General features: G+C 47.1%; 2 protein-coding genes across 7 annotated transcripts in view; one reads left to right on the plus strand and one right to left on the minus strand.

Moving 5' to 3' along the window:
* KAT7 (lysine acetyltransferase 7) overlaps positions 1-16,722 on the minus strand; it is a 26,356-nt gene extending 9,634 nt beyond the window's left edge. For 2 of the 4 annotated variants that reach the window (XM_025183263.3, XM_006120430.3), the window contains exons 1-12: positions 16,590-16,722; positions 14,113-14,260; positions 11,931-12,107; positions 11,457-11,696; positions 10,262-10,344; positions 9,719-9,808; positions 7,070-7,168; positions 6,798-6,908; positions 5,551-5,742; positions 4,539-4,628; positions 3,276-3,416; positions 739-832 (exon numbers count right to left, since the gene is read on the minus strand). In XM_025183263.3, coding sequence (XP_025039048.3) covers positions 739-832; positions 3,276-3,416; positions 4,539-4,628; positions 5,551-5,742; positions 6,798-6,908; positions 7,070-7,168; positions 9,719-9,808; positions 10,262-10,344; positions 11,457-11,696; positions 11,931-12,107; positions 14,113-14,260; positions 16,590-16,604 — 1,480 coding nt within the window. In that variant the 5' untranslated portion in view covers positions 16,605-16,722. Of the gene's footprint in view, positions 1-738; positions 833-3,275; positions 3,417-4,538; positions 4,629-5,550; positions 5,743-6,797; positions 6,909-7,069; positions 7,169-9,718; positions 9,809-10,261; positions 10,345-11,456; positions 11,697-11,930; positions 12,108-14,112; positions 14,300-16,589 lie in introns of those variants that run through there. The other 2 variants (XM_025183262.3, XM_089773977.1) reach the window with 2 other exon arrangements.
* Positions 16,723-16,751: 29 nt separating this feature from the next.
* The window catches only part of FAM117A (family with sequence similarity 117 member A), a 57,811-nt gene continuing 48,366 nt past the window's right edge, over positions 16,752-26,196 (plus strand). The window contains exons 1-2 of one of the 3 annotated variants that reach the window (XM_089773979.1): positions 16,752-16,891; positions 22,912-22,998. Coding sequence is in view for 1 of the 3 variants with exons in the window: in XM_075911321.2 (XP_075767436.2) it covers positions 17,136-17,160 (25 nt within the window). In the remaining 2 variants the exon portion in view is untranslated. Of the gene's footprint in view, positions 16,892-16,984; positions 17,161-22,911; positions 22,999-26,196 lie in introns of those variants that run through there. The other 2 variants (XM_089773978.1, XM_075911321.2) reach the window with 2 other exon arrangements.

The following is a 26,196-nucleotide window of genomic DNA, read 5'->3' on the forward strand; positions in this document are numbered from 1 at the left end:
CTGACTACAGCGAACTACAGGGATTTGTCAGTGCGGATGCTCAAAAAGCAACACACGTGTTGCATAAATTCACCAAGAAATAGTTAATCTAGGGCAGCCAATGCCTCCTGAAAAACACCTTATGTGCAGCACTGGAGAAGCAGCTCAGAAGTCTTTTCCCATGCAGACAGACCAACTATAGCTTGTTAGGTGGTGAGCAATTCTAATTCAGCCCAGGAAATCCTGCTAACTTGCATCATATTAGGGATGAGAATCGTTAACCAATAAGCAGCACCCTTACCGCTACGTTTAACTGGCTAACCAATTAAATGGGATTTTACATCCCTAATCAGTATTATCTGAGACGCACTTGAACAGAACCAAAGAGACAACTGTGGAGATTTTGTTGGTGTAAGTTTCCCTACAAGTGAGTACCAATATCTGGATGGGAACGATGCTAAAGGCTCTTCTCTCGACTGGCTGCTTCTATACCCCCATCTCCCTTACATTCCTGCCCTGAACGGTCTCACTGGCACGCACATACAGGAGTGTGTGCTCAGCAGCTCTTCTGAGAGTCAAGGGCACAGATACACTATGGATAAGTGTGGTTTGAAGGCACCTTGTCCGATTCAGCTGTGCATTGCTCTCCTCCTCAAAAGGTCAAGGCAAGAAGAGACAATATCTGAACCTTTGAATAAGATTTGCCTCATTTCACAAGCACAACTGAAAAATTTTGCCGTAACTTTTCCATATACTTACTGAAGTCAATGAGCATTTTGCCATAACCCTGCCTCATGTACTGGGGCATAGTCAGGATACAAGACACATTGTAGTTGAGGAAAGAATTCTTCTCCTGAAAGAAAGAAGAGGGGAACTGGATCAGCAGAACTCAATCTGCACAAACACTAAGTACATCACTATTGCAAAAGGACAAGGCAGCCCAACTGAGACAAGAGAAGTTGAGTGACACAGCGCTGTATAGCCAGTCTGACAACTAAACTTTTCAGTGTAAGCTTCCTCCACCCACCTGTGCTGGCTTAAGAGTTTATTACTGCATCAGCCACTCTTTTGAACAAGAACAAAGAAGAGCTAGACAGATTCATGGAGGTTAGGACCATCAATGGCTATTAACCAGGGTGGCTGCGTCTAGACTGGCAAGTTTTTCCGCAAAAGCAGCTGCTTTTGCGGAAAAACTTGCCAGCTGTCTACACTGGCTGCTTGAATTTCCGCAAGAACACTGACGATCTAATGTAAGATTGTCATTGTTCTTGCGGAAATACTATGCTGCTCCCATTCGGTCAAAAGCCCTCTTGCGCAAATGCTTTTGCGTAAGAGGGCCAATGTAGACAACGCGGTATTGTTTTGCGCAAAAAAGCCCCGATCGCGAAAATGGCGATCGGGGCTTTCTTGCGCAAAACCGCGTCTAGATTGGCATGGACACTTTTCCACAAAAAGTGCTTTTGCGGAAAAGTGTCCGTACCAATCTAGATGCTCTTTTCCGTAAATGCTTTTAACGGAAAAACTTTTCTGTTGAAAGCATTTGCGGAAAATCATGCCAGTCTAGACGTAGCCGATGAGTAGGAATGGTGTCCTTAGCCTCTGTTTGTCTGGAAGTGGGAGACAGGGAGGGATCGTGTGAAGATTACTTGTTGTGATCCCTCCCTCTGGGGCATCTGGTGCTGGCCACTGTTGGCTGACAAGACACTGGGCTAGATGGACCTTTGGGCTGACCCAGTCTGGCCGCTCTTATGTTCTTATGATTGCTAGTAAGAAAAAAGACAAAGAGAGCCCTGTCGTGAAAGAGTGCTGATTTAGAACAGCAGCAAGGACATGAGGGTAGAACTGTCACGCCAATCTTTGTTCTGAATCCAACAGCTGACTTAACTGCACGTGCCAATAAAGTCAGAACAATATGCACTCTGCACCATGGCTACGTCTACACTGGCCCCTTTTACGAAAGGGGCATGCTAATTTTAAACTTTGTAATAGGGAAATCTGCGGGGGATTTAAATATCCCCCGCGGGATTTAAATAAAGATGTCCGCCCCTTTTTTCCGGCTTGGGGAAAAGCCGGAAAAAAGCGTCTAGACTGGCCCGATCCTCCGGAATAAAGCCCTTTTCCGGAGGATCTCTTATTCCTACTTTGAAGAGATCCTCTGGAATATGGCTTTATTCCGGAGGATCGGGCCAATCTAGACGCTTTTTTCCGGCTTTTCCCCAAGCCGGAAAAAAGCGGCGGACATCTTTATTTAAATCCCGCGGGGGATATTTAAATCCCCCGCGGATTTCCCTATTACAAAGTTTAAAATTAGCATGCCCCTTTCGAAAAAGGGGCCAGTGTAGACATAGCCCATTACCTTAGTGAGGGAAGAGATCATTAGGACAACATTATCCACAGGCCAATGCAGGACTTTTCTTTACAGCTTTACCCAGTCATAATTCAGGTAGCTTAAGAGAAAGAGCTTCCAACACTCCCCTTGGAAGGCTATTTATTCTACTGTCTAATGGCTCTCATTTGCAGCAATGTTTACTCTCATAGGACAACTACACTATAGACAATGCATTTAAGTAAAGACAGCTAGGAAATGTGCTTCACAAAGATGTAAAACACATTCAGTAAAAAGACTAGAGATACTTCTATTAAAGAGGGAACATGGTTGCGCAGACAAGGCACAGGACTAGGAGCCATGAGACCAGTCTTCTACCCTAAAGTCTGACACAGACAGGTGGTGTGGCCTTGGGAAAGTCACTTCACCTTTGTTCCTCGGTTACCCTATCTATAAAATGAATATATGGTCCCATCTCAAAGTGCTCTATAAAGCTCTAGGCATAAAAAGATTATTACTAGAAAATGATTCTAACTTCATCTCCATTTGAGCCAATGAGATCCCCGTTAACTTGCACACAAATGGTTACGAATTGCTATTTAATACAAGTCTTGGAAGGATAGCCATACTCTACTTCATACATGTGAGGAAGTGGTTTTTACTCACGAAAGCTTTTTCCCAAATAAATCTGTTAGCCTCCAGGGTGCCACAGGACTCCTTGTTGTTTAATATAACAATGTCTCTTAGCAAATTTGATTTTGCTAGCAATTAGGAAAGCTACAAAAACAATGCATCTGACAAGCTTTTCTTGCTTTGCTTTGAAATTTTAGCTCTTCCTCGACACTTTTTTGCTACTTAGATGTTGGGACTTGCAGGAAACCGAGGAGACAGGGCCTGCACAAATGATATCCATCTCTAACTACAGCGTAAGTACCGGATTGAAGTGTATCGGAGGATGATTTCTACTGACCTTGGAGAAATACCCTATCAGGTGGCAGCCAGTGTTGTCAGCTTCAGTCATGACGTAGAAGAGGAAAGGCTCGACATCATAATACAGAGTCTTATGGTCCAAGAAAAGCTTTGCCAGCAGGCACAGATTTTGGCAGTAGATCTGGAAGCAGAAGGATAATATGACACACCTGATTACTATGATGCAACATCCCCTGAAAGAGAATCCCTTCCACTTTCGAAAGGATGGGAACTAACAAAATACAGATTAGATTAGTTTGTTCTTCCCCAAAATGCCTTTTTCCAAACAGCTTCAATTTTAACCATGGCAACACCACCCCTCAATATAAGTATCTAACAGGGCTTCAAAGGGCCATCCCTATAGCAATGGCTCTGGCCATTTGGAGACAACAATACCACTTCATGAGACTAAGGCCTCAGTTGTCCCTGCCGGTCTTCACTCTGTGCCAGTCAACTGTGAATGCTCTAAGCAGCAACAGCACTAGGCTGCTCCACTGCAGTTTAGACCATTCGTCACTGAATGGGAGACACGCCATGGTGGCAGGAAATAGGAACCCTCATTAGGGTTCCAGAGGGGAACTGGACAAATAGTTGCTAGAGGCTATTGCACCAGTATTTGTATCTGAACAAGCACATGAAATCATAGGTGTGCAGAAGGACTAAGACACAGCCAGAAGGAAGATGCAGATAGACCTTATTCAGGTGCTCTGTTGCAAGACCCATCCAGTGCATACAAGATACCTGCTAGCACTGTGAGAAGAGGGAAAGTAGGCCCCAGTGCCCCCTTTGGAATCAGAGGGAAAGACACCAACATCTCCTGCTTCTCTACAGTGTACGGTGGACGACATATAGGCTGCATCTAGACTGGCATGATTTTGCAGAAATACTTTTAACGGAAAAGTTTTTCCGTTAAAAGTATTTCCGCAAAAGAGCGTCTAGATTGGCACGGATGCTTTGGCGCAAAAGCATCTGTGGCCAGGCTAGACGCGCTTTTGCGCAAGAAAGCCCCGCTCACCATTTTAGCCATCGGGCTTTCTTGCGCAAAAAATTAAGGTGCCTGTCTACATTGGCCCTCTTGTGCAAGTATTCTTACAAAGTCAGTGCTCTTGCGCAAATTCAAGCGGCCTGTGTAGACAGCTGGCAAGTTTTTGCGGAAAAGTGGCCGCTTTTGCGCAAAATCTTGCCAGTCTAGACGCACCCATAAAGTGCAGTAGAAAGGGGAACTCCAGAAGCAGGACTATGCCACCGCTGCAAATCTGATTACCTTATTCTTTTTCCCATCTACTTCAAACACAGAAATAGAGCCTTTGCGGTAAATTTCATCCCCTGGCGGATGTTTCCAGACACATTTTGCCTACAAGAAAATAACAGTAAAAGTTAGGGGGAAAAAAATCAACCAATGGTCTGGTAGCACTTTATAGACTAATAAAACATGTAGATGGTATCATGAGCTTTCGTGGGCACAGCCCACTTCTTCAGATGACCAGAGTTTTGAGTTTAGGATGTGCAGACCCAAAATAAATAGGAGAGAAGGGAGGGGGAGACAGGGAGCAGAGGGTATAGAAAATTCAGGAAGGTAGAGGGAATCAGTAAGTATCTGAAGATTAGGTAGTTAAAACGAAGCAGATAAGAATCAAAGCTGCTTCGTTTTAACTACCCAATCTTCAGATACTTACTGATTCCCTCTACCTTCCTGAATTTTCTATACCCTCTGCTCCCTGTCTCCCCCTCCCTTCTCTCCTATTTATTTTGGGTCTGCACATCCTAAACTCAAAACTCTGGTCATCTGAAGAAGTGGGCTGTGCCCACGAAAGCTCATGATAACTTCTACATTTTGTTAGTCTCTAAAGTGCTACCAGATCATTTGTTGTTTTTTTCTGTACAGACTAACTCGGCTACCCCCTGAAGTAAAAGTTAGGGTAATAATCGTGGTTTAGCAGCTGCTCTGAGGGCCAAAAGAGCTGTGTCCTCTTGGTTACAGAGCAAGTGTTCCCAGTAGGGAAAAATGCATTCCGGTTCAGCTACAATGATAAGATGGATTCCCACCAGCCCCTATTCCACTGGAGTCCATTCAGCTGGCCTGGGGATTAAGACAATCTGAGAAAACCTGTCTTCCTTTCATAGCTGTGCACAGCTGTATTTTCACTCAGCATTTAGTCAGGCAGGCTCCAAAATGGAGTAGTAGAGACCAAAACAGCTCTTGTGTTTTGATGTGTTTTCATCATAATTTCAATCTCTAAACCGAAAGAACTGGGCAACTACCACAAAAAACTTACCATGTGTCTGCGTAGTATTGTCTGACTCTTCATGTACTTGAGACAGAACTCACACATGTAGAGGCGCCCCAACCGAGCATACTCTTCTGGGTAGGGAGAATGATACCAGGTGTCCAGCTCATAGCGGCCAAAGGCAATTGTTTTAATCATGTTGCTGCCTTCTGTGATCTGGCCCTGAAGCCGCAACTTCTCCTATCAGCGGAAAAAAATAAAGGGAACGTAATAAAAAAGGAAAGGGAGAAATAAACATTTATGTGCCTTCCATGAGACTCTTCCCAGACCCATCTTAAAAAGGCAGATGGGCATTTCATGTGCACTCTCCAGCCTAGTATATATTAGCAAATTTTTTGTCACGCCATGGTGGCCTGTGATCTTTAGGACCTCGTATCACTCAGCCTACCTTTCCTTATATTGTTAACTTCAAAGCAAAATTCCCCTCCATGCGGCTTTGTATTTTCTCCCTCCCACAAGGGGAAAAGGGCAACTGACTATTCTGATCACAGTGATCCCAAGCTATGATCAGAGACCATGAAAACTGCTTTGGATCAGCTTTGGGAGATGGGAAGTGGCATCTCCAGAAGCCCTTATCAGTCTAGCTTAAGACAGTTTTGAACTCCAGGATGGCAGTGCACTGACAGGCTGGCCTCGGAAAGCATTTTACACTCTCAATTCCAGCATTCCTCAGCTACTCTTTCAGTATGTGATGCTGTTGCCCTTTCTGGCCCGGGGCTCGTTGATTCTCTCACAGGAGGAAAGCTGCAGAAACACTAGATAAATGGGACTGAACTCGTCTCAGAGCTCTTACAGTGCCCAAGACTGGAAATGCACACCTCCCACTGTACTGCGGGCAAATTCATTGCTGTCGGACACCTCTATGTCCTGATATATTAACAGGGGCTCGACAAATAATGCAATCTACTCGCCCGTGGCGAATAGATTGCAACCCGGAAGAGCTGGGTTCATGCGATCACCGGACAGCGCGGCTGGAGAGCGGGGCTCGCCGCGGTTCGCCGAGCCCTGTATATTAAGATACGAATATGGGGAGACAGCCCGACTTGGAGAAACTCCACAGACTTGGCTCTTATTCTGAAGATGTTTCACCCAGCATTCTATTGCCATTTTCACATCCACGGTTCAGAGGTTCGTCTCACTCACTTATCAGCAGAAACCCTACAAACTAGAGACGTCCCGCTCTTGGAAAAGCAAAGGCAGCTGCTATCAGACATGTTAAAGATTAAGAGTCTCACCAGGTCTTCAGAGGCCCGTGCTTGTGCTCTTCGGAAAAGCTCTAGGTCATACTCGCTAGTAAGGTTTTCCAATAGGGGTTCCCTAGTGTTGCCATAGGTTTGTCGGTGTTCCTGGAACGATTAAATATTAGGAGATTAATCCATGCCAACCCTGGCCTGCCAAGTGCCCCAGGTTGTTAACTCAGCATTCAGCAGAACAAATGGAAAGTCAAGTCTCCATATACTTGTGGTATACTGTAGAAAAGAACTAAAGAAAAAAACTGCTGCCATACCATGTACTTTTCTTTCTGTTCCTTGGTTAATCCCGCATTCCTTTTCTTCCTCAGCTCTGCTACTTTCTCTTTGTACCGCAGCTGTCTCTCTGTTGGTGCCTGAAAGAGAGAAGTTGAGAGAGTCAATGCACTTTGCTTACTTCAGACACTACCCATCACCTTTCAGTTTTTAGTGACTCAACACTTCATGTGTTCTCCCCTCCAAGAAGTCTTTCTTCCTGAAGGGTATATGCTCAGCTGACTGCTCATCACCAATAGTTAAGGAGGGCAACATAAAGAAATATAAAGCATGCTATGTGAGCAATGCGTTGATAATGTGTGCTAGCTGCATCTTCCATAAAAAGGTCTTTAATGAGTTATACACATTTCCAGGGCTTGACAAATAAAATCTACTCTCCACGGGCGAGTGTACCAGCTAGCGAGTGCAGGAGCGGACTGGCCCAGTGGGCCGTTGTGATGGGCTGGCCGAAGACTGCACTCGCCCATCCGATCCACTGGCCAGTAGAGGAGCAGAGCGCCGCCGGGAAGGGGGAAGTGCGGCGATTCTTGCCACCAGGCTACCTGCGTGCAGCTCCGGCGCAAGGAGGCGGGGCGGGATGCCAGGACACCGTGACATAGTCCCGCTGATTTTAAAGAGCAGCGGTAGCTTGGCTCTGGCCACGTGTCCCCGGGAGCTGGCTGCGGCACATGGTGCAGCCAGGACCCGCCCCGCCGGCTCCAGTCCTGCCACAGCCCCAGTGCCGCCTGTTTCCCACGCTGCCTCTACTCCCCTGCACCCCGGAGTCCCTGCTCCCCTTCTTCCCTGTGACGCTCTGACTCTACACCACCCTTGCATCCCGCACCCTGCTCCCCCTGATCCCTGCCCCCCCAGCTCTGTGTTGCCCATTCCCTGCACTGCCCCTAGACCCCGATCCCTCTGCCCCTCCCATTCCCTGTGTCCCAGTCTCCGTGCCTCCACCGCACCCTGCTCCCCCCCGATCCCTCTGGCTCTGCGTCTCCCGTTCCCCGCGCCACACCCATACCCTCCCCACTGTTCCCTGCACCCCTCTGGCTCTGTGCTGTCTCAGCACCCTGCTCCCCCTGTGGGTTGGGAGTGAGGGGTGCTTGTCCATAGGGAGGGGCTGGACAGGGCAGGGAAGAGGCTGCTGTGACCCAGCAGCGAGTGAAAGGGGGAGTTCACTTGAAGCGCCTATGCCTTTTTGGAAAAAACGAATGAAAATGCTATTTGCTATTTATAGGGCTAAAAAGCTGTGACAAAAACAAACCAAATAAAAAACCCATTGAAAAATGCAAACCTGTGTAACAGACAACAAAAAAAGGGGGGGGGGGGAGAAATCTTTTGCTTGGGGCAGCAAAAAACCTAGTGCTGGCCCTGGGGGAGGGGAAGGGGCTGGGCTGGGCTGGGCTGGGCGGAGGGGAGGGGAAAAATATGAGGAAGGGGCTTGTGCTGAGGAGAGAGGAGAGGAGGGGAGGAGGTCAGGAGAAGAAGTAGAAGAAAGGGGAAGGCAACAAGGGACAGGGGTGCAGAAGAGACAAATGTCAGGGGGCCAAGTGCAGACAATGAGGAAAAGGGCAGGAGGGGAGGTGTCAGTAGGAGGAGGGACAGGGTGATGCTGGGAGAGGAGAGGGGAAGGACATTGGGGGCTACAGTGGGGAGGGGGAGATTCTGGGAGAAGGCTTGAAAGAAGCAGTGGGCATGAGGAAGGCGGGGATGCAGCAAAGTATCTGTGAGGGCACAGGAGCATGAGGGAAATGGGGGGGCAGAGGGTGGTGAGGGGGTGGGCACCAGGGAAAAAGAGGGCAAAGGAGGCAGGGGCAGTGAGGGAAGGGGGAGGCACCAGGAGGGTGCAGGGCTAAGGGAAGGTGCAGGTGCCAGGGGATTCTGGGGGTGAAGCAGAAGGGCAGACACCTGCAGGGGAGGGACCAGCACCAGAGAAAGGCAGGGCAGGTGTGTACAGGGAGGTGTTAGAAGAGGGGATGAGATGGGGTAGCTCACTTGATCGGAGTGGGCACAGGGGGGAGAGAAGGGCTGGCAGAGGGGGGCAGGTCTCAGGAAGGCTGAGGGCAGTGAGAAGGGCAGGAGTCAGAACAGCAGAGGAGGGTAAGGGCTTGGGGGGCAGCAGGCACCAGGGGAGCTGATGGAACAAGGGGAGGAGACATGGCACCAGAGAGAAAAGGTAGAGGTTTATTTATTAATAACTTGGGTGATATTTATTAATAACTTATTAGTAATTACTATTCTTATTCTTATTAGGAATTTATGCCATTAAAAAAAAAAACACTTTTTGTGGGGGAGGGTGGCGAGTCCCTTTTTTGTCTGGTGAGTAGGGTTTTTCATAATTTGTCGACCCCTGATAATAGAGACTTGGCCACTGGGCCTTACTGCCCCACTGACTGGGGTCCCATAGACTTGGCTGCTGGGCCTTACAGTCCTGCTGATGGGGTTTATTAAAGACTTGGCCGCTGGGCCTTACTGACTGAGGGCACTACAGACTAGGTCACTGAGCCATGATGCCCAGTCAACAGAGGCTATAGCCAGGGCCAGAAGACAGGGTGAGGCACCCTGCCCGGCCTCCCGAGGGGATAGGCTACCCATCCTGTGATGCATACCTATAATCAGGAAACACTGCTTATGCAGGGAATGCGTACCTGATGTCTGGTGGCATGCCTGTTGTTGTCGTCCTGTCTGTGGGACAGCATCCTCTCCTCGATCTGTTTATCTCGGCTCTGTGCTCTCACCTGGAAATCCAAACACCCCTCAAGTAAACGTCATCTTTACCGGGTGATACTTTCTGGTTACGATTAACTGGTGGCCTGACTGAACTGAAGCAGCCTGCCATGCTGCGGGCAGGGGGCACTCCAGTCTGGCTGGAGTAGCCCGCCATGACGCTGGTGGACCCAGGCTGAGCAACCCGCTGTGCCGCCAGTGCTCCAGCTCGGTTGGAGCAGCCCCCTTCCTATCCCCATTTAAGCGGTTAACCGGTTAAACATAACAACTGGTTAACTGACTAAACATGATTTTACATCCCTAGAATGTACATTGTGACACAAACATGCACTGCTGTTTCATGTCTGAAGTGAGACTACACTGGAAGCATAACAACCATCAGTTTTACCCTAGAGTGTTAATGACAGGCCTTGACATCTCGTACTGTAAAAGCAGAATGAAAACAGAGGAGGAAAGAAAATTACCTTGCACTCATCTGCTGACAGATTATGATATAGAGGACATCCTGAGATGGAGAAGTGTCTCTCATGCTTTCCTGTAAGGTGCCCTGTGGAGAAGCATGGAAAAAAACCCCAACCTTACAGCCAGTAAGTAAAAAAGCCAATAATTAAAATATCTCTAGATCTGCTGGTTTAGAGGAGTTAAGTAAATTATTACAAGTAAGCCAAGATGAACAAATCTAATTATTCGAGAGAAGCTGTAGAGGACAAAAATGAAACCCAAATATTTACGCGACACCACGTTATGTTAGATCATATTTCTTCCAAGTATCCTGCTTCTTGCAGTAACAAGAGTCTTATCTCAAAGACCTTAAATTTTTCCCCAAGCATCTATATTGATGGCACATCTTCTTTCTGACAGATCACTTCCCCTTCACATTACATCCGTTCCCCTTGTACTCTCACCCTTCCACTGCAGGGTGCAAGAATCCCAACAGGATTTATTAGGATTAGAACCATCAAACTTCACTGATGTACCATCCAGAAGACAGCAGACAAACAAGGCTTTTTCGTTTGGTTTTAAAGTGAAAGTAGCGCTGATTGCATTTGCGCACAGAATAGGCAAAGTTCAGACAGCAGCAGGCTAACCTTCCTTTACACTACTGTCTCAACACTGGCACACATCGACCACCTCGAGCGAGAAATTGTATTTAAAACTCCATGGGCTATTCAGTATTTCAACAAATGCCAAATAACCCACTAGTGGCATAGCATCTAGTCACTACTAACAGACTGGATCTAAACTACTCACTTGGAAGTTAAAGACTTGATTTTCTATGACTTTCCAGGACCTATGCTGAAGAGAGTTTAGCAGTAAGCTCAGAGCTTTTTGTGCATCAAGAACTCAACACATCTGGGTGCAGACAGAGGGCTTGGAAAAATCAGCACTATAACAATCCATTCTCAGACATTTGTTCTCCACACCATGCTCAACCATTGGTGGATAGACAGCCCTGGAAAGTATGTACTGCTGGCATCTTCCATTCCCCCAAAGTGGCTTTCTGCTTCAACCACTCAATAAATACCCTGATCCCAATAAAGAGCACGTTGCTGAGATATGCAACTCTACCCAGTGGGGTTCTCAACCTGTAAAATGCGGGTCACTGAGCCTAGTGTCAGAAATGGAAGGGAGATGAACTAATCTTGGAGCTGGCTTTACCTAGGGAGTTGCAACCAGGAGTGGGACACTTCATGTTGAAGTTGTAGCTTTCATGGAAACGGCGGCGCTTGGGACGGTGAGACAGGTCACTTCCCGAATCCTTCATGGACATGTCCTTGGCAATGCTCTCATCATGGGACACATTTGGACTGGATATATCTATGTCAGACTCTGAAGAAGGGGCGTTCCCAGTTGGGGTGCGTGGTGGAGACTCGTCATGATCCACTGCATTTTTAGTATCTGAATAAGAGTTGAGACATTACAGATTTGCAAGAAGGGAAGCTTACAAAAAAAAAAAAAAAAAAAAAAAAAAAAAGAATTAAGTGACTTCACAGAACGTACAGACACTTGCTGCAAACCTTCATTCTTAGGGCCCTGCGTTAAACCCTCAGTCTCATGTGGTCTCCAAGAGAGAGCACATCACCTGGCTCACACCATCCTGCAAGCACTCAAAGCCGATCCTCACAGCCGTACCTCTATCAGAGAAGTCAACCACTTGCTCTGTTTCCGAGCCAGATGAGCGGGTCTGTCGGAGAGGGTATTTTTTTGGAGTCACAGGAGTGGGCTGTTGTTGACTGCGGGTCACCCTCCTCGTAGAATAGGCAGGCTCCTCTGTGCCAAAGGATGGTGGATTACGAACTGGGCTGGAATCTAGTTCAATTAAAAAAACAAAATTTAATTGAGGGCAGCCACTGCTGATCACTAACTTGCTTCCTGCTTCACCGAAAAGTCAGGGTCAATTTACCTCTGATTTTACTCTTAACCCAAACTACAGGTTCAACATCATCTGACAACTTGACCCCAAGAGTAGAGTCTCTCCTCCTCTGCCACTGATGCAACTAGCGGTAGCACTAGGGGTGTGTCTGGACTACATGGCTCTGTCGACGGAGTCTAGACACACCCTAGGGATGTTAAAATGTGTTTAATGAAGTTAACGTGTAATTGCTGAAAATTTCAGCAGTTACACGCGGGGGGAAAGGAAACTCCTGCCTGCCCCCTCCCACTGCTGCTGCCTCTGATCTAGAAGCAGCAGTGCAGGATTAGGGGGAGGCATGCAGACAACTTGCATGTAAACGTGAAGGTTAACCGATGAGTCCAAGCATATTGGTTAACCATGTACACAGTTACACTTTCACATCCCTAGGTCACTACGCAGACCATGGGCTAAAGATGAACCGTCAGATACTTTTGAATGGACCCTGAAATCTTTTCAGTTACTTATTTTCATTTTTTTAAATTATTATTTTCTCAAGAGTCTGGACCTTGATTATACCTTTGACCAAGAAATTTGGACGTTGACCAAAAATAATTGACTACCCGTGATTCTACTGTCATCAGGATCTCTTCTATTTTTCTGAGCTGCCCTCTTTCACAGTTTTACAGTACTTATGAACCACCGACAATCTGAGGAACCAGGCACAGAATCAACATACTCTGTATGCCATTATTTATCCAATGGTTACAAACCACCTCTCACAGAGAGAGAAAAAGCTGCCTGTGAATATGAGAATCATTACTAATTAGATGAGCCCTCTGTATACCACAACTGCTTTTGGTGCAAAGCAGTAAAGTTGGAACCCTGAATGTAACCTTCCAGCATTATCACCCTTAATATTCTCATGCAGCAAGTCTTCCAGAATTTTTTTTTCCTTTTAATTACTATCAGCCAAGAACAAAAGTCCTTAAATCAACTATGAGAGAATGGAAAAGTAAAACATACTCTTAAGTTTAGATGCCAAAATGTAGAAACATGCAAAATATCTGCAAACACCACAATATATTGATTACATTCCATAATACAGGCTTTCAACAAATCTGAAAATACACCTCCTCTCACAGAACAGAATTCAACTTCCATTTCTGAATACCTCCAAGCAGCCTAAAGTCTCCAAATACCAACTTTTCTCTTTCTGCCTAGTTATTTATATGCTGGTCTCATTATCATGGTATCCGAGAGCTTAGTAATATGCTAACATTCAGGAGAAAAAGCCTTGAAATCCAGTTTCAGGAAAGTGGCTACAATGAAGTCTTAATAGAAGAGTGAATTCTAGGTGTGCTAGGCCTTTATATTCAAAGGCATGTTTTTCAGATTTCTTGCAATATAAACAGCTGTTCCTTGAAATAACTACTGTGACTTTGAATGTTCCCAAATGTCCTTTGTTTTAACGACACATATCTATATAACTATCCACTGTAGTGATTTTTAAGTGCATCAAAAACACTGAAATGAGCAACACAAAAGTTGTTATTAAGTAAGTAACATTCATTATACACATAAGGAAACTGAGTAAGAGAAATCAACTGACTTTCTGAAGATATTAGAAAATCAGAGGCAAAGCTAAGAATAGAATCCAATTGTTCCAACTGCCAGTGGCTTTAACTACTAGGCACCGCTAGCTTTCATACCAGGGAATAGAAAATACTTCCAACCCCCTCTTTAATCATTAGACTGAACAACCTATTTTATGCAATGCATCCTTGCAATGCCTTTGTTTCTTTCCCTGGCACATTTGTGTTCAATGAGAGAAAATAATGAATGAGATTAACTAAACTAAAGGTATAGATTCACTAAAATTCCTTTAAGTATTAACAAGCCAAGGATATTGTGACTGGCCAGCCAGTTGTGTCTGGTGAGGCTAGGAAGAAAGGTATTTACCCTGAGAGCTCTGACTGAGCCTGGCTGAGGAACGGGTCACGCGGGCGGATCGTCGAGATGTGCCATCGCTTTCAGAGCTGTCCGTGTGCTCAGGATCTGTAGAGAAATCGGAGTCTTCGGTTCCATCTGAACTACTGCCTGCATTCCTCTGTAACACCACAGACCCAAACATTAGCACAGGAGCACTTCCATTCTTATAATACTAAATATTCAATACTCCCTCCTCTCCCACCCCCAAAAAACTAATGACACTCAGGTAGTTTGCTTTGGAACTTGCTTTAATACAATAAACATGAGATATCAGACAGCACCATCCACAATTCAGAATTTTTGCAAACTGGTCAAAATCTAGAAAATCTACAGATAGCACCAATTTCATTTATGAAGATCATACCTGAAGTTTCAAGCAATTCCGACACTTGCTAATTTAACACAAAAGGTACCACACAGACTACTCTCATTCCAGAGTGCTCACTAAACCACTACACATACGTAGCAGAGCTTCCCTTTTACCTCTGAAAGGATGCTCTTGAAAGAAAGTGAAAAAGCAGAGCCAAGACCCAATACATACTAGTGATGTGCAAGCACTAGCAGAGTTAGCAGCAGGGAAGACAGGAGCCCAGGTCTACACATGCCATGATCAAATGACCATTCCCTTATCCCACTGGGGCAGGGTTTGTGTTCCAGAGTTGGATTGATTGAATCTGCAGGATTTCATGCGATGGCAGGTTCACAAATACAAGTGCATCATCCTGAATCTTCTAGATGCTCCTATACACAGCAGCTGCGTCTAGACTGGCAAGTTTTTCCGCAAAAGCAGCTAACTTGCCAGCTGACTACACTGGCTGCTTGAATTTGTGCAAGAACACTGACGATCTCATGTAAGATTGTCAGTGTTCTTGCGGAAATACTATGTTGCTCCCATTCGGGCAAAAGCCCTCTTGCGCAAATGCTTTTGCGCAAGAGGGCCAGTGTAGACAACGCAGTATTGTTTTGAGCAAAAGAGCCCTGATCACAAAAATGGTGATCGGGGCTTTCTTGCACAAAACCGTCTAGATTGGCATGGTTGCTTTTCTGCAAAAAACTTTTCCATTAAAAGCATTTGCAGAAAATCATGCCAGTCTAGACGTAGCCAGCGAGTTTGGAGAGGAGGAAGGTGAGGGAGCCCAGGGGAATTTGAGGGGATAAGGGACACCTGAGGAAATCCATCAAGGGCGAGTTTGGCAGTCCATAGTTGTGTGATCTAGAGGGGCATTAGGGAGAGGGGTGAACTAACACAGTCCGAGGCAAGTGGTATAGCAGGAACACTAAAGCAGCCCACAGTGTGTGTGTTGTGTGGTGTGGCGTTATCAGGAAATATTTGAGGAGAAATAAGGCAGCCTGAAGGAAGATGGCAGAGAGACATGTAGCGGGAGAGCTGAGGCATGGGGGGGGGGGCGTGGGAGGGTTAATGCAGCCCAACACAACGGGACACTAGAGAGAAGAGTCTGGGGGAAGAGCAAGGCAGTCCCGCGTGGGGAGGGCGGGGGGAGGGCGAGGCGGTCCCGCGTGGGGAGGGCGGGGGGAGGGCGAGGCGGTCCCGCGTGGGGAGGGCGAGGCGGTCCAGGGTCGGGGTGCTCCAGCCACTAGCTACATGTGGCGATTTGGCCAGTGGAGCCTGGCTAGTGAGATTCAGCAGCTGCTGCTCCAGCACCGTTTGGACACCAGGGACCGGGGGGGGGAGGGAGGCAAAGGGGGGCGCTGACGGGACAATCCCGGCTGGGGGGGGGCGGTGAGAAATCGGGCGCGCGCCCCGCCCCCAGCAGAGCAGCGACGCGCCCCTCCGCACCCGGCGGCCCGTTCTGTTTTGCACCCGCCGCGTTACTACCGCTCGCTCCGGCGCGCGCCCCCGCCTGGTCCAACCAATCGCGGCCGAAGAGAGGCGGGGCGGACCGGAAGCTTCTCCAATAGAAACGTCCGTGAGAAAAGAGGCCCGGCCCCAGGGCGTGACTGATGGGAGACGCCGGCCTATCAGCGTGCCCCTGGCGGCACCAGAAACAGCCACTCAGGGAGGGCAGCCTGAATGGGAGGGAAGGGAGAGCGAACTGGGGAAACAAGGCACGCGTGGGGAGGCGACCGCAGGGGGCGGAGACGGGCAGACAGCATGTCCAATCACCGCCCAGCAGTACCGCAAGGCTCAGCCAATCAACGACCAGAGCTCCAAATCGGTGTCCAATCAGAAAGTCAAGAAGGTTGACCATGCCCCAGATGAGGGGGAGGGGGAGAAGGCAACCGTTGAGGCGATGAGTGATAGCCGCCGTAACCAATCGGTGCTCAGCAGTCCCTACTGGGGAACCATTCAGGTAGCAAGATGGGCGGGAGCAGGGGGCAGAAGGCCGCTATTTTCACTCGGTTTTCACGGCTGTGGGGGCCTGTTGGGGGAGGGGAGGGAGACAAGGACAAAGCAGACCTACCCCCCTGCCCCGCCCGGCACTCACCTTCCTGCGCGGCATCCGCGGTGGGGGCGGGGGCAGCGAAGGCGCTTGGTCTCCAGTGCCCCCGGCCCGGGACGCGGCGGTGGCCGCCGCGTTCGCACCGCTGGGCTCCGTGGTGACAGCCGTGTCTCTCGCTCTACCCCGCTGACGGTCGCCGCGCGCCAGGCCGCTCCTGCGCCGCCAGCAGAGCCCGTTCCCAGCTTGGTCCCTCACGCTTCCGCCGGGACACGCTCCACACCCCCCCTCGTCACGTGACTCGGATCGCGCCTCACGCCAGCGGCCGCCGCCATCTTGGATTCGGACAGGTAGGGAGCCAGGCGCGGTGGGCGACGAAGTTGGCGGCGGCCATCTTGGATGTGGGCGCTGGCATTGCCCGGGGGGGCGGCCCGCCATCTTGGTTCAGGGCGCGAAGGAGGTGGGGAGGGGGACACCTCCGTAGCGTCAAAGCGTGGGAAGGGCCCGGGGGAGGCGGAGGCGCCGTTTCCCTAGGAGGCCTGAGGGCTGGGATGGGTCGGGGCCGGCCTCTGAGGCCGGGGCCCGCCATCTTGGATGCTGTCAGTAGAGCCCCTGGCTGGTGAGTATCGGGCAGGCGGGGCTCGGGTACCGCTCTCGAGCCGGCCCGTGGGGATTCCTCCCTGGCTGCTGCAGGCCGGCCCGGGGCAGGCGCCTGGCGAGCGTGGCGTGGGGGGGTGGTTTGTGCGTGCGCCTCGCTGGGGGCGGGGGGCCCTGAGCGCCCCACAGCAGCACCCACTGCCCCAATACACCGCTCCCTAGGCTCCGCCCGGGCAGGGGCGGGGAAGTCGCTGGGGAGAATGGGACCCGTCACGACGGTTTAGGGCACCATTGTGGGGCAGGGATAGCTCCTGGCTTGAGCTTTGGCCTGCTAAACCCAGGGCTGTGAGTTCAATCCTTGCGGAGGCCACTTAGGGATTTGAGGCAAAAGTTTGTCAGGGATGGTACTTGGTCCTGCTGTGAAGGAAGGGAGCTGGACTCAATGACCTTGCAAGGTCCCTTCCAGTTCTAGGAGATAGGCAATCTCCATTAATTTAATTGTGAAACAACAAATGAACAAGTATCACAGGGGTAGCCGTGTTAGTCTGAATCTGCAAAAGCGACGAGGAGTCCTGTGGCACCTTATAGACTAACTGAAGTGTAGGAGCATAAGCTTTCTTTGCCCACGAAAGCTTATGCTCCTACACTTCAACAAATGAACAGAATCCTGCTCTCTCCGCGATTACTTTCACACACTGCTGTTCCTTACTCTGCCCTTGAGATTCTGTGAGACAGTCCCTTGAGCATTCTACCTCTCTGTTTCCCCATCTTTCAAATGAGGGTAATAAACATCCTCTATGGATTTTAGGTATAACCTATTAATTTTTATAATATGCCTAATGGAGTAAGTAAAATCGATATGAACAATTATTCATTTATTACTTTATTATGTTGCAAACCTGAGAAGCAGTGAATGAGTGCCTGCCATGAATAACGAGAGTAAAAGAAATAGGGGGAGAGGAGGAGTTAGATTTTTAAAAAATTGTAATTTCTTCATTTCCCACTCAGTTCAACAGATTTCTAATAGGTATGGGAAAACAGATAAAACTTGCAATGTCTTTTTAGCTGATTATCCCTGTAATAATACTTGATAACACTGTTGCACATGAGGCGAGGAGTCCTGTGGCACCTTATAGACTAACTGAAGTGTTGGAGCATAAGCTTTCGTGGGCAAAGACCCACTTCGTCAGATGCATGTAGTGTAAATTTCCAGAGGCAGATATAAATATGCAGGCCAGAATCAGGCTGGAGATGATGAGGTGGATCCAATCAAGGAGGATGAGGCCCACTTCTGGTAGCTGATCTGGAGGTGAGATTTCATTAGCATCATATAGGGGTACAAAGAACTCAAAGTTCTTTTAAAAAACCTCCCACAGTGTTATGAGATGTCAATAAAGCCAAAGCCTTACTGTAGACAGTTATGTAAGGGTAAAAAAGGTCATATTACTTGTTTAGCTCATTTTTGGGGGAACCTATGGTATGAGCTATGTGCATTACACCTCCACTGCAGGTCATGCTGGTATAACTGTAATAGAAAATACTTTCTAGCATAGACAAGACCTAAATGCTTTCCCTGTTCTAGTGCTGATGAGTTACCTATCTACTTCAAATCCTAAACCTTACAAAATTTAAGGTTGTTTCTGCTATACTTTGCGCTGATTAGGCCTCAATTGGAGTATTGTGTCCAGTTCTGGGTACCACATTTCAAGAAAGATGTGGAGAAATTAGAGAAGGTCTAAAGAAGAGCAACAAGAATGATTAAAGGTCTAGAGAACATGAGCTATAAAGGAAGACTGAAAGAATTGGGCTTCTTTAGTTTGGAATGGAGAAGACTAAGAGGGGACATGATAGCAATTTTCAGGTATCTGTCACAAGGAGCAGGGAGGAAAAATTGTTCTCCTTGGCCTCTGAGGATAGGACAAGAAGCAATTGGCTTAAACTGCAGCAAGGGAGGAAGATTTAGGTTGGACATTAGGAAAAACTTCCTAACTGTCAGGGTAGTTAAACACTTGAATGAGTTGCCTTGTGAGGTTGTGGAATCTTCATCTCTGGAGATATTGAAGAGCAGGTTAGAAAGACACCTATCAGGGATGGTCTAGATGGTACTGGATCCTGCTGTGAGGGCAGGGGACTGGACTTGAAGATCTCTCGAGGTCCCTTCCAGTTCTAGTGTTCTATGACCTCTTCCACCCCAAATGAATCATGATGGCTGATGTTTGGAGGGTTTTACAATCTTAAAAATAGTGTGGCATTCCGTGGCACCTTAGACTAACAGATTTATCTGAGCATAAGCTTTTGTTAGTAAAACCCACTTCATCAGATGAATTGGAGTGGAAATAACAGAGGTAGGGATAGAGATATATGTATGAAGGAAGTTACTTATCAAGTGTAGGAATAGTGTTAATGAGGCCAATTATGTCAGGGTGGATGTGGTTCACGCATAGAAGCTGAGGAGGAGGTGTGAATTACCAAGAAGGAAAATTGGTTACCTCACTACATATTACAAAGGCAATTTAAATCCTTATTCAGTCCTAATTTGACTGTTTTGAATTTGCAAATGAATAGCAGTTCTGCTGTTTCTCTTTGTAATCTCATTTGGAAGCTTTTTTTAGAAGGATGGCTACTTTAAAACTCATTACTGACTGTCCAGGGAGGTTGAAGTGTTCTCCTACTAGAGGTTTATATATGTTAACTTTTGATATTTGTTTTGTGTTCATTTATTCTTTGGCACAGAGCCTGTCCGGTTTGGTCAATATACACAGCAGAGGGGCATTGCTAGCACATGATGGCATTGATCCCATAAGTGGATGTGCCGATGGATGAGCTCCTGATGATGTGGTTAAGTCCTGTGATGGTGTCGCTTGTATAGATATGTGGGCAAAGTTGGCAATGGGGTTTGTTGCAGGGATAGGTTCTTGGGTAAGTGTTTCTGTGGTGTGTGGCTGCTGGTGAGTATTTGTTTCAGGTTGGGGGGGCTGTCTGTAGGTGAGGTCAGGCCTGTCTCCCAAGGTCTGTGAGAGTGAGGAATGGTTTTTGTTGTTGTTGTTGTTTTTTAAGGATAGGTTGTAAATGATCAATGATGTGTTTGAGGGGTTTTAGTGGGGGCTATTGGTGACAACCAGTGGTGTTCTGTTGTTTTCCTTGTTGGGTCTTTCCTGAGTACACATGACTCCTGGGTACTCATCTGGCTTTAGCTGGATGCCCTTTTGTAATATTGAGATTTGATGTATTTGAAGATGGATTATGGAGTCTAAAAGAACGTTTTGATCATCATTTTTAGAAATTTAAGAATTGTACTTTTCACTTTTGCTAAAGTGTGAACTAGTGTTTTGGTCTAATGTGAGCAGTGTTATTCTACCTTGCTCAAATCCTTTTTCAGATTCAAACTGATAAAGAAGCTGTTGCTAAACTGTTGAATAGTGTTTCTGCACATTAATCAATACTACCACTTCCCACCCAGTGGTAGCTGTATTTCACTGGTGGGTGATGGATTTCTCTGTACAGCTTGTACATCAGTTATAGTTTGTAATGTGTTTTGAGATGAGTCTGGCTAAAAAGTTCTGTAACAACTGACTGAAATTCTATTAAGTCATAGTTGTAAGATGCACACTTAAGATTTTTGTAGAATGTTAAGTTAAATTCTTGCAAATGTGCAAATCTTGTCAAATTACATAGGTCTGTAGAAGTACCAGTGCTGATAGCAAACTATTGGCTAAATGGGATAGACAATCATGCTGTGACAAGACTTGTTTTAAGTTGCTTTGCAGAAGCTAATAGCCAGTGAAGCTAAACAGCATTTTTAAAACTACTTAGGAAATTGCTTTGTGATCCTGATACAGGCATTTCCCGACTTACATTCCGAACACCTGGTTGTAACCCGTTTGTAACTCGATTTGGTAATAAGTTGAAAATATCTTTAAACATGCTGCCTGCGCTATTCGAAAAATCTGACGTACTTGGTTCTCAACTCGAAAATATTATAATATGGTTAATGGGATGTTGGTCGTAAGTCGGTGTGTTTGTAAGTCGGGGAGTGGCTGTATTATATTTGCTTGTTGCTCCCAAGAGACAAGTGGTAGACTGGAGAACAAAGGGCATTTCATAACCAATCAGACATTAATTTTTCATATTTAACATGGCCAGGATTTTATTGTGGTTATAGTTGCATCTTGTTGTTATGGCAGCAGAGCTCTGTATGCAACATGCATAACCATGATGATTACAGCCAGTTTATTGGGCTGATCCTGCTTGGGATTTTAGCTATAGGTGAGTAAATAATTAACCCAATAAGCCTAGGTTCATGGCTTAAGCCTATCAACTACCCACACGCCTCCTCCCCCCCCCCCCCACCCTTTGCTGCCTCTGTATCAGAGGAAGCAAGGCAGGGGAAGTGGGAGCCAGTGCCTGTGAGGAGTTGGCTTTAGGCAGGCTTCCCACAAGCACCAGTCCACGAGGGGAGCTGGTTTTGAAACTGGCTCCCCTCGCAGACCAGCTCCTACCTTTGCCTCACGCTGCTACCTCTGATAGGCAGCAGTGGAAGATAGCACAGGGTTTCCTGGAAGTGGGTCTGAAGCACACTGGATACTGGCCTCACTCCGGGGGACTATCGAATAGTCATGTAAAGGATAATATTTTATGCGATTACACCACTATTCAGTTATACAATACTTAACATTTCTAGTTCCTATTCTATCTCCAGAGTCAATATTCATTTAGAAGTAAGAGTCAGGATTCTGTGACATGCTATGCAAGCTCAACACTCTTCAAGTAATGAAAAGTCTGTTTTGAGGAGTCTTTATTTCCAGTGCTACAATGTGTAATATTCTACACTTAGCCATACTTTTTCAGTTGGGCACCACAAAGCATTTCACGGAAGTGGGTAAATATTTGACTACATTGTACAGATGGTGAAACTGAGACGCTGAAGTTTAGCAGTTTGCTCAAGCTTTACAGAACGTGGAACCTAGACCTCCAGTCTCCCAGGCTTCTAAAGCAACACTGGCTCACTTAATTCTTAAAATAGTTACTTATACAGCAATTCTGTGCCAAAAAATCTGTGGACAATATTTTAAAATTCTTCATGTTTAAAAAACAAAAAAACCCCCACAATATAAGCACACCAGTTTCAATTATTTTGGTAACTTATTTCAAAATACCTGTCAACAAATACGTCTGTAACAATACAGACAATAAAACAATTCAGGATTTATTTTTATTTTATGTTACAAATAGGTTCCTACTAGGCATATTAAGACAGAACTTTGAGTAATAATTCATTTAAAATACAATACATAAATGTTTTCCCCACCCCCACCCCAAAGCTGTGCAAAGGTTTGTGGGAATCATGGGTAATGGAGGAGCTGAGGGAAAGGGAAGTAATTGCTGGGAAGAAACCTGGGAGTGAATTTGGAGTGTTGTTGGATTTGGGTGGGAGAATTATGGAACTGTTATTTGGGAAGGGGATTGGGGAGCCTCCCCTTTGCAGACCCTGTCTGATCCCTAGCTTTTCCCATTGATTCAGGCACGTGTGCCCTGTTCCTGTGTGTCCCCTGCACTCCCCAGTCACCACTCCTCCCGTGATCCCCTGCAACTATATGTCAATGCACTCCCATTCAGTGAACCCTTCTCACTAACCCCATCTGTTCCTGCACCCCCACTTCTCCTCCTCATCCATCCTTGCACACTTCCACCACAAGAATAAGCAGCATGGGGATGATTAACTGTGTGCTTTTTTTTTTTTTTTTTTTTTTTTTTTTTTTTAACATCTTTATAGAGTCTGCAAATCTGTTTAGCTCAGGTGCCTGATGGGAAAGGAAGATAGAGGCCTTCATTGCTGAGCTTTTCTGTTGGAAGGGACCAGGTAATGACTGTTATACTGCAGCTTTCTAGAACTTTTCTTAGGCCAGGTCTACGCTAAAGGGGAATGTAACATAACTGAAGTTGCACATCTTGAATTTAATTATATTGCTGGAGTCGATGTACCTTGTTTTGGGTCTTGTCCTTCCCCCTCCCCCTCCCCCCCCCCCAAATCCCGACAGTGGGAGGTCAACATGAGCAAATGCGCCCTTTGGCTTCCCTTCATCCTTGCAGAAGCAGGAGTACTGTCAACTGGGGAGGGAGGGGGGGCTTTGAGTTCGATGATGTAGTGGGTCTTAACTAGCCCCAGTAAATCAAACTCCAGAAAGTTGATCGTGGCAGTGCTGATCTTCCATTTAGTGAGGACATGGCCTTACACAGATTAATCTATGATGGAGCTAATTTTAGGGACTGGGTGGCTCAGGGGATTGGTAATAGGATACATAGACTTTTGCCGTTTCCCTGGTGATTCAAAATCCAGTTCAAGTTGGGAGTGTCTTGCAAATGGTAAAATCTGATGGCTATTCGGTGACTTTTGTGTTCAAGGTCCCTGTTCAACTCTACTCAAATATTCTACTATCACTGGTTCTAATTAGTAAAGTATTTATTGGGGGGGAGGCGCAAGATCCAGGGAATTGTCAATCAGTACTGAAGAGTGTTGGCAGAGCTGTATATTGTTGTCAGTGCAGGTTATGCTTGGTTTAAATTCTAGCACAGTCTCTTTCACTAGTTCAGACCTGAGTGAACCTTTAAAGATCTAGTAGGGAGAGGCTATGAGGAGGACCTTTGTTTATTTCCTTTTCTACTTTGGTCATTGTGTTTTTAAATAAATTCCTTTGCATGCAGTGGAGTGGGCTGTGTTAGGAAAGAAGATCCTTCTTTCTGTGTCTGGAGTTACTTTCATCACCTCAGTTTGGAATAAGGCTTTTACAGAAATGTCATTTCTACACTGACTTAGTATTGCCACTAGATGTCACTGTATGAAGAGACTTAGTCACCCTTCTAGCTCTAAAAGAGGATGGCAAACTCAGGCCACACACAGAACCCAGCAGCCCATGGACCACAGGTTGCCCACCACTGACTTAAGAGCTTGCTATTGCCTACACACAGGGCTTCCAGATTCTGCTGGTTTCTGGCCACATAGTTTTCCCCCACCAATATTATTAAGATGACCCACAAATAAAGCAAGGGCATGTGAAGTGCAGTGTGTGCTGATTGCACCCAACTTTGTGAGAGCTGTGTGCTCCCTCAGCATCCAGTCAAAGCACTGTTACAGTTCAGTTAACACACACCACAAATTCTGTGAGAGCAAGCACAGTTATCAAAATTACCATGTCCTGGGAGACTGTTTGGTTAAGGCCTGTTGGCTACTTATCACAACAGAAAGTGACAATATTTTGTTCCAGCGCAGGTCACAGTCAGGGCTTGGTGACAGAGACTTTCCAAGAAAATAGGGAAGACAAGCTGCTGTGTGACTACTTTCTCACTCTGCTTCTTTCCATGGTGTGGTTCAGGCACAAGCAGGGTCATTCTTGCATGATCCTCACAGTACTGTCTGGCCTCTCCAGCACTGATTCTCCACCGTCCTTATCAAAGGAATTCTACAGAGAGTCATGAGCACTGTAACTGGACCTGATCTCTCAGGGCTACGGTCTATGGAAGTACTATTTTTGGTAACTATTACATGCATGAGAAAATGACAGTTGCAAGCATTGGTAGCTAACCTTCCTTACACAGCTGTGTGGGGTTTTTCCTATAAGGACAAGGTATACCTAATAGGGATGTAATAGTGTAGTTGATTAACCAATAAGCAAAAACTTATAGATTAATGCTATGGACTACACGTATTTCCCTCTTCCTGCTGGTACATTTTTTTAGCAGGCTGGCCAGCATCCTGGCTCAGTCCTGGCTTGCGACAGGTCTGGGACCTACCCTGGCTGCAACTCTACCTTTAAAGCGTATTAAGAGCCAGGCAGGTGGGCAGTGCAGCTCAGTTCTGGCTCGTGCTGGGTCCAGGAGCTCATAACACCTCCCAACCCATACAGGGACTGCTGCCACCCCCAGCTGCTACCTCTTTCTCAGAAGCAGCAGCACAAGGGGACAGGCATCCTGTCCATGAGAGGAGCTGATTTTTAAACTGGATCATCTTGTGGACCAGCTCCTGCCTGGCACCCCGTGTTGCTGCCTCTGATACAGTGGCTGCTGGCCCCGCCCTGGGGACTATAGAATAGTCGACTATCCAATAAAATTTCAGGAGGTTACTCAGCTATTCAGTTAACCGATATTTAACATCCCTAATACCTACATCTGCATCCAGCATTCTTGACTCTCAGAATTCTACCTCAATAAACGTGCTTTCTTTCCTAAACATAATTTTCATAAGGATGAAGAGCGGCTCCATACCTTGGATGTTAGGATATTGACTTTTTAGTTAAACAGAATGAGGCCTTTTAGATCAGCAGTTCCAGCTGCCAGGCCGTGGCCCGCTGCCAGGCAGCAGTGGCTCTGGGGGCCAGGGCTAAGGTGTGCCACTCTCGCCGTGGCTGTTGAGAGAGGTATGACCTGCCCTGCCTGTCAGCCAACCACTGCTGGGCGAGGGTGGTGTCTCCTCCAGCTGCAGAAAAGCACTTCCCTCCACAAAGTCCTCTTGCCACACAGGGAAACGCTCCTCTGTGGCTAGGAGGAGACCCCGCCCCTGCCCAGCGCTGGTTGGCCAAGAGGCGGAGCAGGACATGCCTTTCCCAATAGCCATGGTGGGAGGGGAGGCGCTGGGTGGTGTACTCTGGCTCCCAGAGCTGCCACAATGTAGGCAGCAGCGCAGGGCTAGGTGAGGGTGGTGGGGCAGGCACTGGGGGCTCCAGAGGTGGAGCTACTTCTGGGGGGGAGCTCTGGAGGCTGAGCTAGTAATGGGGAGGCTATGGGGGCAGGGCTGGCACTGGAGGGCTCTAGGAGGGTTGGGTAAAGTGGGGCTCTGGAAACAGGAGGCACGTGCTGGGGGGGGTCTGGTGGTGGGGGACTCTTAAGGGGCAGAGGGCTAGCACTGGATGAGTTGGGTGCAGGGGACTCTGGGTCAGTAGCTGGCACTAGAGAGGTGGGGGGGCTCAAGGGGTTAGGGCTGGTATTGAGGGCTCTGGGGCCTGGGCTTTTGGTGGACTGGTAATGTTTTATTTGCATATTCATAATTTGCATGATGAATATGCAA

Source organism: Pelodiscus sinensis, chromosome 29 (genome assembly GCF_052426305.1).
Source record: "Pelodiscus sinensis isolate ZL-2025 chromosome 29, ASM5242630v1, whole genome shotgun sequence".
Lineage (NCBI taxonomy): Eukaryota > Metazoa > Chordata > Testudines > Trionychidae > Pelodiscus > Pelodiscus sinensis.